Source organism: Callospermophilus lateralis, chromosome 4 (genome assembly GCF_048772815.1).
Source record: "Callospermophilus lateralis isolate mCalLat2 chromosome 4, mCalLat2.hap1, whole genome shotgun sequence".
NCBI lineage: Eukaryota > Metazoa > Chordata > Mammalia > Rodentia > Sciuridae > Callospermophilus > Callospermophilus lateralis.
Window position 1 is genome coordinate 163,693,334 of NC_135308.1, and position 14,976 is coordinate 163,708,309.

Consider the following 14,976-nt stretch of genomic DNA (forward strand, 5'->3'; position numbering starts at 1 on the left):
TGCATGTAATTAGGAAACACCAGGAAGTCCTGATGGGTTTGCAGAAAATCAGTGACTGTGAAAATCCCCAGCTCCATCCTGCTGGGTTTCTGATGTAGAAAAGGGACCATACAATAAGGCAGGTACCTGAGCTGGGAACATGCTGCCTTTCTGGGGCATAGGGTGCTGGGGTGTCAGGAGCTATTGCCAGATGCTGTCTACTGGGTAGAATCTGTGAGCTCCTCTGGCAAATCCCTGTCACGCTCCAAGTCTCAATTCAGTCATTCCCCTAATTTTAAAAGGATTATTTGTGCTTATTTTGAAACATAATATGGGTATAGAAGAGTGAAGTTAATGTATAGGTGCAGTTTGCATATCATTCTAAGGTAAATGTCATGTAAATAGCACCCAGGTCAAGAAGCAGAGCCCTGCCAGGCTCCCTTAAGCCTCAACCATCTGAATTCTTCAGTCAGACCAGTGGAGCTGTGGACTTGACTGAAGGCCTGCCACACACAGAAGAGGCTTAGGAGGTAAAGCGGTTAGGTTGCTTTGGTCACTTTCAACAGCTCCTTGCCCTAGATCTGTGGCACGCCGCTGTGTGCGCAAAGGCTCCTGAGAGCCAGGCCGGGGAGCAGAAAGGTCTCTGTGCTCCGGACACCTGGGACCTGTCCTCCAAAGCTTGACATCAGGCTCTGGGCCGTGGAGGCTCAGTATAGAGGTGGAGGCCTTGGCTCTTGAACCTCCTGCTCCCTCTGGCTGAAGTGACTTCCAGAAGCTTAAAGGAACAGTGCTTCCCCTTATTTAATTTTTTTTTCCTCTTTTGAGACCCAGACATTAAAGAAAGGACGTTGAAAAACAACTGTATGTACAGGGAAAAATAGAAAGTGACCATGGACCTGTAGGTAAAGGCAAAATTCAGAGAACAACTGAGATCTTAAGTTGCCACCTTGAGCCGACCTTTGCCAGTGAGACAGCCTGAGCAGTTCCTCGAACACCAAGCCCAGTGAGTGCAGCAGACACGGGAAGAGAGAGTGTGTTCCCACAGTTACCATAGGGTGAGATTCAAATGTTCAGATTGAAACACCAAGAAACAATCAGAAGACATAAAAGAAATGGTCACTGCAGCCTATTCAAAGGAAAAGTGAAAGGCAGAGCAGGGCGGGGCGAGGCTGGGGGGAGCTCGCCCGGCACCACATAGCAATAAATAAAATAAAGGTGTCGTGTCACCCACAACTGAAAGTTAAAAAACAACAACAAAGCACCGCTCAGAGCTGGAGGGGCTGTGGAAGGCTGTCCAGCAGAGCAGTGGCTCTGCCCAGCGCAGGGGAGGGACAGAAACGGGAGCTGAGAACTTTCCTGAATGTGAACGTCTACCAAACAGTGAACCTCAAGTAAAAGGAGCTTGACAGAGACACGGAATCAGACTGGGAAGACAGAATCCTAAACGCCCAAAGGAGGAGTGACTTAGGAGTGTACTCAGCGGGGTCTCTCCTCAGGAAGGAACTTGGAAGACCAGGAGGCAGGGGCTGGCCTGGTGTGTTCAGAGTGCCATGAGAACAGAACTGGCAACCGGCAATCCTGGAGCTGCCCAGACAGTCCTTCAGATGGGAGAGACAAAACCTGAGGGAGTTTGGGTCCCGGCCCCACCCTGCCCTGCCTTGCCCAGAGAGAAGTGTTGAGCTGACTGCTGCAGGAGGAGGCAGGAGTCACTAGCGGAACTCCAAGCTGTGTGTGGGATGAATGGCCTCGATACAGGTAAAGAGATGGGTAATTGGAAGAGCTGGTGCCATTGTAGCAGTGGGTTAGAATTGCACATTTTGCTTTCTACATGATACATTTCAAAGAATTGATACATTTCAAAGAATTGTTAGTATATTAAGAAATACTAAATACATTAGTATATATTTGAGACAATACAATGTATCGGGATATAATTTTGTGACATTAACAGCAGAAGAGGGAAAAAATAAAAGGGTTGGGGACAGAGCTGTAAAGGAGCAGAGTCATTTTATGTCATTGAATAAACTGGTATAAATTCAAATTTGAATGTTGTCACCTTAGAATATTAAGTGTGATCCCCATGGAAATTTAAAACTTTCTGCCTCAAAAGACATTATCATCAGAATAAATAGGTAAAGAATAGGAGACAATGTTTGCAAAACATGTATCTGATAGGGGATTAATATCCAGAATTTATAGAAAACTCCTAAAACTTAATAGCAACAATAGAAAACAACCAACCTGATTCCAAAATAGGCAAAGGACTTGAACAGACACTTCCTCGAAGATGATGCACAGATGACCAGGAAGTCCACAAAGAGGTGGATACTCAGCTTCACTAATCATTGGGGAAATAAACATCAAAACTACCATTAGATACCACCTCATAGCCATTAGCATGGCAATTATTTTAAAAACTTTTGATAAGGATCTTGGAAAAATGGCTCTTGGTTGCACTGCTGATGGGAATGAATGTACAGCTATTGTAGAAAACAGTGTGATGGTTCCTCAGGTTCAAACGCAGAATTACCACATGATGCAGCTCTTAACATGTTGAGGTGAATGCTCCAAAGAATCGAAAACCCTGTCTGGAAGAGAAATTTGTATGTCTGTGTTCATAGAACTATTGTTCAGAAGAGCCAGAATGTGAAATAAGTGTCCACGGGGGATGAGGGCATGATCAAAATGTGGTCCATATGTCCAGCAGAGTGTTCCCAACCTCGAGGAGGGAGAGAACCCTGCTATAGGCCGCCGTGCGAATGGACCTTGACTCCCTGGGCACGTGCTCAGTGAAATGAACAGTCACCAGAGGTTCTTGGAGTGCTGGATGTGGAGGCAGAGTGGAGTCTGGCACTGGGCTGGGTTGGGGTAGCGGGAGAGGGTACTTGCTGCTTGGTGGGCAGAGAGCTTCCATGTTACCAGATGGAAAGCATTGTATAGACAGGCAATGGGATGGGTACATAGCCTGTGTGAATGACTAGCGTCCTGTGCTGTGCACAGGTGACGGTTACCATGGCAAGATTCTTGTTTTACCACAGTATGACTTTAGAAGAGAGGTAGGTAGCAGCCGCACCTCACTCAGAACCTTGTCAGGGTCTGTGCACAAGCAGAATTCTGCAGGTCTTTAGGGGGGATAAATGGAACCCACCAGTTTTGTGTATTTACCAATAGCTGCTGGCATTTATTGTTGTGCCGGGCATTGTGATCGAGTTCATTGATCTTGCTGACCATCATATGAAATAGTGTTTTGACCTCAGTTTTGTAGGTGCCAAGGCCCCTGGGTGGTTGGCAGCAGGAATGGTAGTATAGTTTGAACCTCACTCAGCTCTGCTGATCCCACAGCCCAAGAACTTGATCTCTTCCCCGAACTGTCAGTCACTGTATCCCACCATCTTATTGTCTGCCTCCCATTTTATGAATGAGGAACTGAGGCAAGGAAGTGTGAAGTCACGGACCAGTACAGGAGCCTGCTGCTTGGAAGGAAGCTTGCCCAGGGCTTGTACTCGGTCCGGTGCAAGGCCTGGGACACGTCCCCTCATGTCATTGTGACATGCAATCTGGCCATGCTTCCAAGTGGAGAAGCTTCCTGCATGAGGTTGCGCAGATCACCCAACTTGGAGCAACTTGCGAAAGGCAGTCGGGATGGAGCCAGCCGGGCCTCACTGCCCAGCCTTCCTCCTGCCACCAAGGCCCCGTTTGCACCGCCCCCAGCTCTTTGAGGGTTTGTGCTGGCGTCAGTATCCTAATGGTCCCCAGAAGACCTGGCAGACCCACTCTGCCTCTTCACACCTTGGCCTCTGCCACAGGCTTCCCCCTCGGGCGGCTTCTCTGCCTGCACCACTTCCTCAGGTGCACCATGACTGCTTCTCCTCTGGACTCAGCTCCCAGGGAGCCCAGCCCCGCTGCCTTGCCCTGTGCAGTTCTGCAGGCTCTCTTCAGCCTGTCACTTGGGGGCAGGCTGCACACCTCTCTTTACCCCCTGCCTCTACCCTGAAGTATGAACTCCTTGAGGGCGGGACCTGGAGGGTCATGTCAATTGGGCGCCCAGCCTTGAGCACAAAGCCTTCATGGTTGTTAAATGAGTGACTAGACCATGGTCACATTCTCAAGAGACATCCAAATGTATGACGAACTGTGTGTGTGTGTGTGTGTGTGTGTGTGTGTGTGTGTGTTCGCGTGCACGCTCATGCGTGCCCAGCCAGAGCCTGGTACACGCAAGGCAAGTGCTGTACCCTGAGCTGCATCCAGCCCCAGTTGGGTTTCTGTGTGTATCTAAATCCCTTGATGTGACTTGTAAAGATCAAGAGGCATTATTGTTCGGAGAAGAGGAAAAACACGTTGAAGTGTTAAGTTTCTGGAACTGGGTGAATTTTTTGCCAAAAGCAATCTATTCTGTATTTTTAGAATTTTTCAAAGAAAGACATATATCAAGGAAGACTTTAAGAACTTAATGTCACCACCCAACCAGCATGGCTTTGAAATAGTCTAAAGTGTTGTTGGCTTGATTCCAGTTAAAGTTGGAATTATTTACCCATTATAAAATCCTGCTGCAGGTTGCCTGGCTTTAAAATGGACCCAGCAGTGCTCTTCCCCTGGAGAGGGAGATCTAGTCTCCATGGGGAGAGAAGCCAGGCTGCACACCTCTCTTGAGATGTTCCTTCCTGACAGACGTGGAAGCAGAGGGCCTGGAAGAAAGCTGCCCTGCTGTGTCTGTCTGCATGGCTCGTGGTGGAGGGGACAGGATGCCTCTGCATACCTCTGCCTGTGCAAACCGGGGCCACCCCTCTCAGGACAGTGACTTCCTAGGGCCACTGATTGGTGCCAGAAGAGAGGCAAGGCAGCTTGGCTGTGGTGACCCTGGAGCAGACCAGCACAGGGACTAGTGACATCCCCAAGCACAGGAGGTGCCAGGCACCTGGCTGTGCAGGAAGAGCTCCTGACTCGTCGATGCCTGCTGCGTCTTGTCTGTTCTGAAATCTGCCAGAAGCTCCGCATTGTTGGTGTTCTTCATTTAATCCTCTGTAGCTCAGCACTGTTTTTGACCCTTGGCTATACTTTATTAATTCTGAAATGTCATTAGTGCTAGACCAACACTAATCTCCTATAATTTAGATGGGATTACTTGCTTTTTCTACTCCAATTTTTCATTTCAGTTTGAACTGTGGTTCTGTTAGCTAGTTGCAAAGGTATTTGCAGAGGTAGTCACTCAGTGGTATCTGCAGCTCATTTCCTGGGAGTTGTTTGGAGAGAAAGGGAGGCCTCCCGCATCCCGCCATTCCTTTTCTTGATTTCCAAGTATTTCTTAGAAGTTCCCCACCTCAATGACAGGAGGAAGGACTGCTCTGTCCCTCCAGGGGGCTCATCTGGTTCTCTGTGGGTAGTGAAGAGGCTTGGGGGCAGTGTGGCCTGGCAGTGAGGAGGGCGATGCTGGAGCCGACTGCCCATTCCCAGGCCCAACTGCACCACTTCAGGTTGGTGGGCATAGAGAAGCTGCTGTCCTCTGCAGGATGAGGGTACTCCAGCTGAGTGCCTTCCGTGGGTGCGTAGGATGGCTGCAAGCATACTGTCGTGGGGATGGTTGCTGCTGCGATTGGTCCTGTCACTCGGGTTTTCTGTTGGATTTCAATGTGACAAGCTGATAGTTTGTTTCGATCTCTGTGCCCGTGGGGAGTGCCCTATGAAGCTGTGTGTGCACCCAGAGGGCCCTGTGCTTTGAATGGTTCCAATTGTTTGAACCAATTTGTTGTCTGGTGGCTTCTAATTTTCAGGGTGCCAGGCTCTTGCAAACACCTTCTTTACCTGGAGGGCAGGGCCTCGAGCTTCCCAGGGTTTCTGCCCTGTCCCCTGGCTCCTCAAGTTCCTCCGTTGACAAGCAGCTAAGCTCAACCCTGCCCTGCTGACAGGGTCATGGATCTGAACTCTTGTGCTTTGTAGAAGCTGACTGTTTCCCAGACTGTCTCCCAAGCACACGTGAAGGCCACAAGAGTTTATTAAACAGCATTTCACAGCCTGTATCTAGTGAGAGGAGCTAAAGGAGCCACCCCGTATCTGCAGACCCAGCCAGGACCTAGGGCACGTTATCAGAGTGCTCCTATTGTGTATGCGAGGGGGCTGCAGCAGGCAGGGAGTGCGCAGGAGAGTGGGGCACCCCGGTGGACTCCAGAGCCCGTGCTCAGGGCCACGTGTCAAAGCACTGCTGTGTGCTGCACACATGCTGGGCACTTTGTTAAACTGCTGCGTGCAGTGGCCCTTGTAGAGTCTCAGAAGTGACATTAGAGTGCTGCCCCGAATACAGATGGGACTATCTGTGGCCTCAGAACCCTTTGGTGTGGGTTGAGTTAGAAATGGTGTTGGCTTTTCTGACCCTGAAACCTGTAGTGTGATGCTGGTGCCAGGCTGTGACTGCTTCACCCACACCGGCTTTGAAGTGGTTCGTAAAATGGTTCCAGAGCCTGTGTCATATACAAAATTAGTTTCAGAGCCATAGGATCCTTCACCGCCCAAACCCTGCGGATGCAAGGTACCTGTGAGCATGGCCCCCGCCCAGCCGCCACAGCTTTGGAGTGGGAAGGGCGAGTGGTGACTCTCAGGCCAGAGAGGGGAACGTGGTCTGCCTGTGACTTCACGGCCAGCTGCACAGGCCCTGGCTTTGCTCTTGTCCTGGATGCTGGGCCCTGTGCACTTGAACTGGCAAAGGGCAGGGTGGGCAGAGGATGTAGGTGATCTGGTCCTTCACCCTGCCCCAGGTGAGTCTGCCTGGGAAGGGGGCGCTTCCTAAGGTGGAAAGACATTTGGACTTCAGGGAAGAGGCTTACGAAAGGGGGGATGTCTAGGGCAGGTCTCGCGGCTCAGTGGTGGAGAAACGGCCTCTCTCTCTCTCTCTCTCTCTCTCTCTCTCACACACACACACACACACACACACACACACGTGCACGCGCGGGAAGTGTCTAGTCTCCTTTCAAAGTCCCTTTGGGGAGTCTTAGCTGTGCCCACGGAGCATAGCGAGTGTGGCCTGCCCCCTGGTTTGTGCACACAGAACAGTTCCTCTTGTGACAGTGGGTGGCTGTGTGGTCCAGGAAGGCTCCACGGGGCTCCTCAGGGCCTTCATACTGCTCCCCATGATGCTCCATCTCCTTCAGAGCAGTAGCGTTCCAAGGTGACTGTTTTCCTCAGCAAAATGGAACTGTGTGTCTTTGTGGTATTTAAGTGCAAGTGCTAGTCTGTTCTTCATATCGTGACCTGTGATTTACAAATCTGGCAATTATCTGCTTCCCTACCCTCCTCTATTCATGGGTTTTTTGTTTGTTTTGTTTTGTTTTTTACCAGTTTCGGCTCTGGCTGTGAGCAGGTCACTATAGAGTGAGTTGGCGGGTGCCGCCTCGGTTTGTCAAGCTGTTGGGACAAGACAGCCTACAAATCATGGGAGAGTGCATGCAGTACTGCACAGAGACCCTTGAAGCACAGATGTTCCCTTGGGTCCACAGAGGGAGCCCTAGGGCAGGAAGCGGGAGCCGGAAGGGGTGGTTTGCCGCGGTCCTCAGACACTGTTCCAGCATCGCACGGAGCCCTGGAGGATGTAGGCTGGGAAGCTCCCACTTTAATTTTCTGAATGGGAAGAGTGTGGAGCTAAACCCAGTGGTTACAGAGGAGGGGAAGTACAGCCATCTGTCCTCCAGTAAGCACAGCATCACCCCTGAGGGCTGCAGGGGCCTGACCTGGGGGAGGCTCCTTCCCGAATCTCCATCCTGTGTGGCCCCACCTGGCTCTGACAGGTCCCTCTTCCCCCAGCATCAGCAGCAGTGCCTCAGGAGGTGCCTGGAGTAGGTCTGGGCTTGCCCTGTGTGTGTGGCGGGGGGCTCTATCTGGGGAGCCTTGCAGTTGCATTGCCGCAGCCCCTGCCATTTTCCCCTTTGGATGATGGAAATTGGCGTATTTGCGTTTTGCTCATGTAAGGTACTTTGAGAACCAGTTTAAAACTGAACTACTCCTGCATCCTCAAAACATTTGCCTCAGTTTTGCCATAGTCTGCACGGATACCTGTTTGCATATGTCAGGGGGTTGCCATTCACCCTGTCTTAAGAAACCTTTTACGTCAGGCAGGAAGTGGCCCCGATGTATGTAGAGGCCTAATGAGGAGGGTTTACATGGTATTCTCACACACCAGCTCAGCGAGGGCTCCACCCTGCTCCACCTCACTCAGCGTGCCCTGAGAAGTTATACACCACAAGGTCCCTTGCCTTCAAGGGCATGTTGTCTAAAAATGGTTTTTGAACATATATTAAAAGCAAAATTTAATATGTATAAAGTATATATATTTATTAGACAGATTACATAAAGTACATTTATAGCCTGAAAAGTCAAAAATTTTTAACATATTTAAATTGTTTTTATTTAAATAATGTAGGTTTTTTTCAACCCTAGTCCTCAATAGTGCATTTCTTTATTCATTCAACCAGTGTTTTGAGGCCTCTGTGCTCTAGGCCAGAGTCGCAGGCCCTTCGGCAGGCCGTGTGGCAGGTGCCTTTGGCCAGTGATTCCCACAGTCTGTCTCCACATCTGCTCCACTTACGCAGATAAGTGTTCCTGGCCATGGCCCCAACACTCTATTTGTGGACCCTAAAGTTTGAATTTCAAACAGTTTTCATTAGTATTATTATTTTGAGTTTTCCAATCAACAAAATACATGAAACTAAATGAAATACAAAGAAGTGGCTTTAGTTAGTGGCCAGCCTTTGTAGCCCTTTCTCAGCAGCCTCCTGGACAGTGCTGACCTGCACTGTGCTCTGTCTCTCTAGTACTTCAAGTAGTGCTGACTTCCCTGACTCCCAAACAGGAAGGATTCTCATTAGGCAGGTCTAGCCTTTTGATTCACTCTCACTACTTTAAAAATTGCGTTTGGCATGTGAATCTGCTGTCGGTACTGTGCTGGTCATGAGCCTCTCTACGGAGGCTCCTTTCTCAGCCTTCATTTTTCTGCCCTCCTAATGCCTCATCACCTTACAGGTGCAAGGTGTTGGCTCAGCACTGACTCCTGGACCAGCGGCAGGTATCTGGGAGGGTCACCGCCTCAGTGCAGGTGTTCTTGGCTACTCCTTTCACTCCCTGGTCAACAGCTTCACAGTGCTTGGTGCCTGTGGTCCTGTGGACCTTGGTCCCTGAGGACCGGGTGCCCTCGGGGTGCAGCCCTGCAAGCCTTCCCTGTGGTACTGGGTGCAGCTCTCTGGAGGCAGTTGTGCAACAGACAGGCTCCAGCCGTCTACTTGTAGTAGCTGCGGAGACGCCAGAGGCTCTCTCCAGAGCCAGGCACACAATAGCGCACTTCAAGTGTTGGTGGGATTAGAGACTTTAGAAGGTGTTTAATTTTCCCCTCACTCTTTCTTGCTCCCTGTCTCTTTAGAGAGGGAACAAGAGGGCCGTGTGAACATTAACTGGGACTTCTTTAATCTCCGTGTAGCACTTAGTGCAGTCTGGGTCTGCTGGCTGCCCAGGCTCCCACCTTGCGGGCACAGGAGCACACCGCACCACAGACTCGCACCCCAGGGCTGTGCTCCCCACCTCCTAGGGCTGGGTTTACTCTCTTTTCAACTCAAATTTTGCAAAATGTTATTATTTTTATTTTGATGAATGGGGACTAAGTTGTAATTAGCCAAAGTAAGAAGTCTGGGTTCAGTGGCCAGTGGGGTGATGACGGGGAACCGTGGTGCATGGCATGTTGTAAAGAGCTGGGAGGGAGGCATCTGGATGCTGTCACCACAAAGAAACACCAAACGTGTGAGGAGATCCGTGTGTTTGTCCTTATTTAAACATTACACAGTGTACGTGTATCAAAACCTCACGTTGGGCTGGGGCTGTACGTAGCTCAAGAGGCAAAGTGCTTGCCTGGCTCTGGGTTTGATGATGAGCAACACGTAAAAATAAATAAAATAAAGCCATTCTGTCCATCTACAAGTACAAATTTTTTTTTTTTTAAATATCACATGGTTCCTATAGTTTCCTATAATTTTTGTTTTTATGTATCAGTTTAAGAATAGATATACATTAAAAAGAAATAAGACCTAATAAAAACCTTTTTAATTTTCTGAAAGGAACAACTATAAAACATAGATTTTGTGCTTTTCATTATGTCTGAAGTCCTGAACAGTAGAGCCCAGACGTTCCCATTGGAAGTTGGGACAAGCCACAGGACCCTTGCGCTGCATGCTCTACAGGTGGAGGGCCCCTGGCTGGCCATGCTCACTGGGGAAGCCATGGTTTTTACCTGCTGCCCAGGACAGCAAGTGCTTCCCGGGACTCTGATCAGGTGAAGTCCTCCTTAGGACAGAAGGTGGACAGCATTGGCTCCAGAGACGGCATCACGGCCTGAAGTGGCCAGTGCTGGGCTTGCTGCTGTTCCTCTGTGGACTCAGGGTCCTAAGGGGCTGCTCCAGGGCAGTCTATGCCCCCACCCCACCCCTTCACTCTTTGTGCTGGCAGCAGGGTCTGGGAGAGGTCCTTTCTCCTGGACTTGGTGCTGCTTCTGCAAGGCCCTACATGCCAGGAAACTTGTCCTGGAGTGGGACACTGAAGACCCAGCTGTGAGCTACGGCTCTCCGCCACATTCTTCTGTGCCCCTTTTCCCTTACATCGATGGTGGGCGCCACATCCTTCACTTCTGCAGAAACGAACTATCCAGCATTTTAAGGATGAATTGAGGATAAATACCATACTAATAAGTGTTTTCACAGAATGTGATAGAGGAGCTCCCTCTTGCCCTCCGCAGGGGAATTCTGGGGTTGCTCATCTTGGACCTTTCATTCCTTGCCTCAGTGGCATTAGCTTCTTCTGACTCAGTCCTCCAGATCCTCAACTCGGGAACCACTCAGAACCAGAGGGCAGAGCACAGCCAGTGTAGTGCTGAGTGCCGCCACAGCCCTTCTGTGGGAAGAAGGGGACAGCTGGCCTTTGGCACTGCAGTGTGGGCTTCCTGGCGTCATGCTGGGGCAGAGGACAGGCAGGCGGATAAGACAGCAGTCTTGTCTCAAGGGGTTCACAGGCATGAGGGCAGAGGAGAAATACCGACAAGTAGTCATAGCTTACGTGATTTCCACAGATGCAAACTGAGCTTGTCACTCTGAGCCAGGAACTAGACCTGGACAGGGTGGTGTTGTGCTGTGGAAAGGAATTAGGTGTGGCTCCTGCAGGAGCTCGCAGGCACAGGGCACATTAGTGCAGCACAGCGTGGCATTAACTGCTCAAAGAATGCTCTGGAATCCATGGCAGGAGCTTCTAACGCAAGCTGGTATAGCAGAGTGCTGGGACTCTGAGGGACGCTTGCAGGAGGAGGGGCACTCGCCCCAGCTTGCAGGGAGGGGAGCAGGTGAGCCCTGTCTGGGGATGTGGCTGGTCTGCCCTGCAGTGGAGGTGGTTTACTGACATACAGCTCTGGGTGGTGGCACTCTTCTCCACAGCCTTTGCATCTGTCACTGGCCGTGGCCCTGCTGGTGTCGCTCCTCTGCCACTTAGCCAGCCCTCAGTTTCAGCATCTCAAGCATTGAGGGAAGCTCCTTTTGCCTGTTTTCAGTTATACTTTGTGAAGAACCAGTAAGTTTCAGAAAGAAGAAAATGTTTTGTTTGTGTCATTTCCAGTTAGTTACGTGCATGAACCCAAATGTTTTGGTCTTACACATTTTCTTACCTAAATCCACCCCTTTTCGACCGAAAGTGAGGAAACCAATGTGCAAGTGATGGTGTTGTCCTGAGTGCAGAGGTTGATAAAGCAGATAATTTGCTCAGAAGCTTATTCACATAATCCAAGTATCTGACACCTGGGATCGTTATTTTTATTTTCTAAATAGCACAAAATTGAGATTTGGTGATTGCAGAAAAGAGGAGAAGATTCAATTTAGACCATGTGTATTTAAATGTTTATATAGATTCTATTGCGGGGGGGGGGGGCGGGGGGAGTAACCTTGTAAAGGACCCGGGCTTTATTATGAAGGAGAATAGACAAATGGCCAGTGGAGAACATTTCCTACCAAAGTGGTGACTAAGTATGGGATCAGCATCCGGAGGGCACCAGCCGCCCTATCCTGTCCCATCTGGAGAAGGTCAGTCATTTATACCCACAGTGGTTTCAGTGACGAATCTTCAATGGCCTTCTGGTCATACACTTTACAGTCACTGACTGGGCTTCTGCTTTGCACCAGCTCTGTGTCCAGACCACAGGCCCTCAAACATGAGCTCAGCCTGTGTGGAGGAGCCAGGAGAGGCAGCCAGGGAAAGGGCTGTGATCCAACAGGTCAGGTGGGGCTCGGCAGGGATGCAGATCAGCTTGGGTTGGCTCAAGGGACTAGGTGAAGTGACCTTTTAAAACCCAGAGATTCTCCTGAGCCTGCAGCTGCCTCTGCTCACATCTCAGTGGTCTGACTGCAGTAGAGGAGTTCAGCTTTTCTATTTTCTATGAAATTATTGAACCAGAGAGAGAAGAGTTGGATTTTTTTCCCCTTAAATGCTACAGAAGGAGTTGCTGGCTTTATGACCATGGAAGCCTTGTCTCTGGGCTGGGGAGGCTCCACTCCCTTGCTGCCAGGTTTCTTGCCCAACACAGACATGCCCGTTCTTTGGAGGGACCTCAATGGACCCACCTATTAATCCCCCCCCCCCCCCCCGGAAGGCCTTGCTTTCCTGGGCCTCTTCTGATCACCAGCAGGGAGGCCTCTTTCCTTGGAAAAACTAGGATTCCACCCCAGGTTCTCTGTCATTCCCTTTGGACTAGGGCTCAGGCCCACTGAGCAAGCTCATTGACAGTCTCTTATGTGTCTCTGGTTCTACCACTGAAAACAGGTCCCTAGAGCGGTCTCCATAGGGTTTGTTATAGAAGGATGTGTGGTAGCTGTGTGCTATCTTGAGGGCTGCGCAGCTCCTGGCCACCGAACCAGATTCCTTGGCACGTCAAGTGGGTGCTTTCATCATACAAGGTCATTACGTAAAGGTTCATTGAATTTCTATTTATTGGCAACAAAGAGAAACTTTCATCTACATCTTCCAAGCTGTGCTCAGTTCAGGGTGTAGGACACGGAGCAGGACGCTTTCGAGAGCAGGAGTGTTTAAACTAAATCCAGCAAGTCCTTGAGGGCGTCTAGTCTCCAGAACACCAAAGGAAGGAAATTCCACAGTCACTCCTCCAAATCAGTTCCTACTGATAACAGAGCTTACTTTAAGCAGGATGGTTTTCCTGTCTAACTCTGACCAGGTGTCTCTGTGGCCAGGTCTGTAGGAGTCTTCTTTACCTAGTGACTCAGTGTAACTATCAACAAAGGTGTGTGTGTGTGTGTGTGTGTGCGTGTGCGTGTGCGCATGCACCTGCCTGAGGCATGTGTGTTCTAGTGTTCATGAACCTCAGCCCTCTGCTCTGAGCCTTTGCTTCCTCATGCACTCATTCATCCCTCCTGAGTGGGCACCTCCGGGTGCCACCTGGACGTCACACGTACAGGCACATGTACCTGTTCTGTCGTCTTCTCCACTTGGGATGTGTGTCCTGGTCACATGTTCTGGTTGCACCTCCTAACTGTGTGTTTTGGCTACATGTCCTGGTCACATGCCCGACTGTGTATCCCAGTGGTGTCTCCTGGCCACGTGTTCCAGGTGCCTGTGGTGGCAGAGTGCTTGTGCTGTCCACTCCCCACCAGCTTTCATGTGCACTTACACAGCAGCAAAGCCTGGTACCATATTCCTTCACTCGGCTCCAGTTCTGACGCAGTGGGTGGTATACGCTGTCCGCAACCTCACTGAGGACAACAGCCAGAACCAAGATGTGATTGCAAAGATGGAGGAGCAGGGGCTGGCGGACGCATCCCTGCTGAAGAAGATGGGCTTTGAAGTTGAGAAGAGGGGGGAGAAGCTGATTCTGAAGTCCACTCGTGACAACCCCCCGCCGGTAAGTGGCCGCATGTGAGCTGCCCTCCATGCAGTTACAGACAGCTGTTCTATGTCCCGGGACCTTGGCACCACAAGGTCCTTGGTGAGGAGGGAGGTCTCTGACCCGGTTGCCAGAGAGCCCCAAGTAGAGCTGCAGACCACTTTGGTTCAGCCTTTGTGTTGCTGTTTTCTTAAAAGTTAAAATTTCAAACTTGCTTTGGAGGAGAAATATAAAAAGTAGATTGAAATTTATACATCTCTAAAGAAAGTTTCTGGCAGAAATTGGGCGTTTTCTTTAAAAGATGGCTAACATTCACTGCCATTAAAGAACAGGAAGCCCCTTGTGCGATCTGAACGCGTCGCTACGGATTTCTCCCGGTGGATTATGATCATTGTCCAGACGCTGCCTGTCTTTCCTTTGTTAGTTCTTGTAAATAGACTTGTTATATCTTTGATTGTGTTTCTTTTTCCTTAGTGAAAGAACTCTCCTTCCAAACATCTGAATTTTCAGAGTCTTGACTTGTGGATGTTCCTCTCCACGATACGTGAAACTGCAAGTGTTTGAAGATGTGTAAGTGTGAACCTGGGAACTCTGGTCTTGTCAGTAGCAGAGTTCAGTGGCGTCAGCCACCATCTGAGTCCTCAACTTCCCCCTTTTCTTTGCATTACGCGTAGCTGTCTGGCCTCCCTTGTCCCCGCGTAGAATGTGCGTTAGTGTCACCTTGTGCATACTGTGGCAGCAGATAATAAAGCTCTGAGGGCACCGCCCTTCCTTGGCAAAGCCTGGCCGTTTGCTTGGATTCCGCGCCCCCTCAGATGGCAGGCAGCTTCGCTCCTCTCCTCCCTCCTCTCCTTGGGCTTCCTGAACTCTGGCAGGCAGTCAAAGTAGGTTCTCACTGTGATTAATTCTAGCAGTCTCTTTTCACCCCTTCTGCCTCTCCAAACATTGACAAGACTCATTTCCAGTTAATTAATTCAAGAGCCCTCCCTTTTGGTTTCAGCTACTGTGCTGTCACCGAGCCCTGTCCTTTGGAATGTAGGGAGAGGACATGAGGGTGCTTAACTCCTCTTGTGCCAGAGCGTCCTGAGTTGGGTTCACCC

At 50.1% G+C, this 14,976-nt stretch overlaps 1 protein-coding gene across 1 annotated transcript in view; it reads left to right on the forward strand.

The window, feature by feature from the left end:
- The window catches only part of Atxn10 (ataxin 10), a 142,089-nt gene extending 127,433 nt beyond the window's left edge, over window positions 1-14,656 (forward strand). Inside the window, exons 11-12 of the mRNA XM_076855475.1 lie at window positions 13,707-13,894; window positions 14,351-14,656. Coding sequence (XP_076711590.1) covers window positions 13,707-13,894; window positions 14,351-14,353 — 191 coding nt within the window. The 3' untranslated portion in view covers window positions 14,354-14,656. The remainder of the gene's footprint in view (window positions 1-13,706; window positions 13,895-14,350) is intronic.
- Window positions 14,657-14,976: the final 320 nt, after the last annotated feature.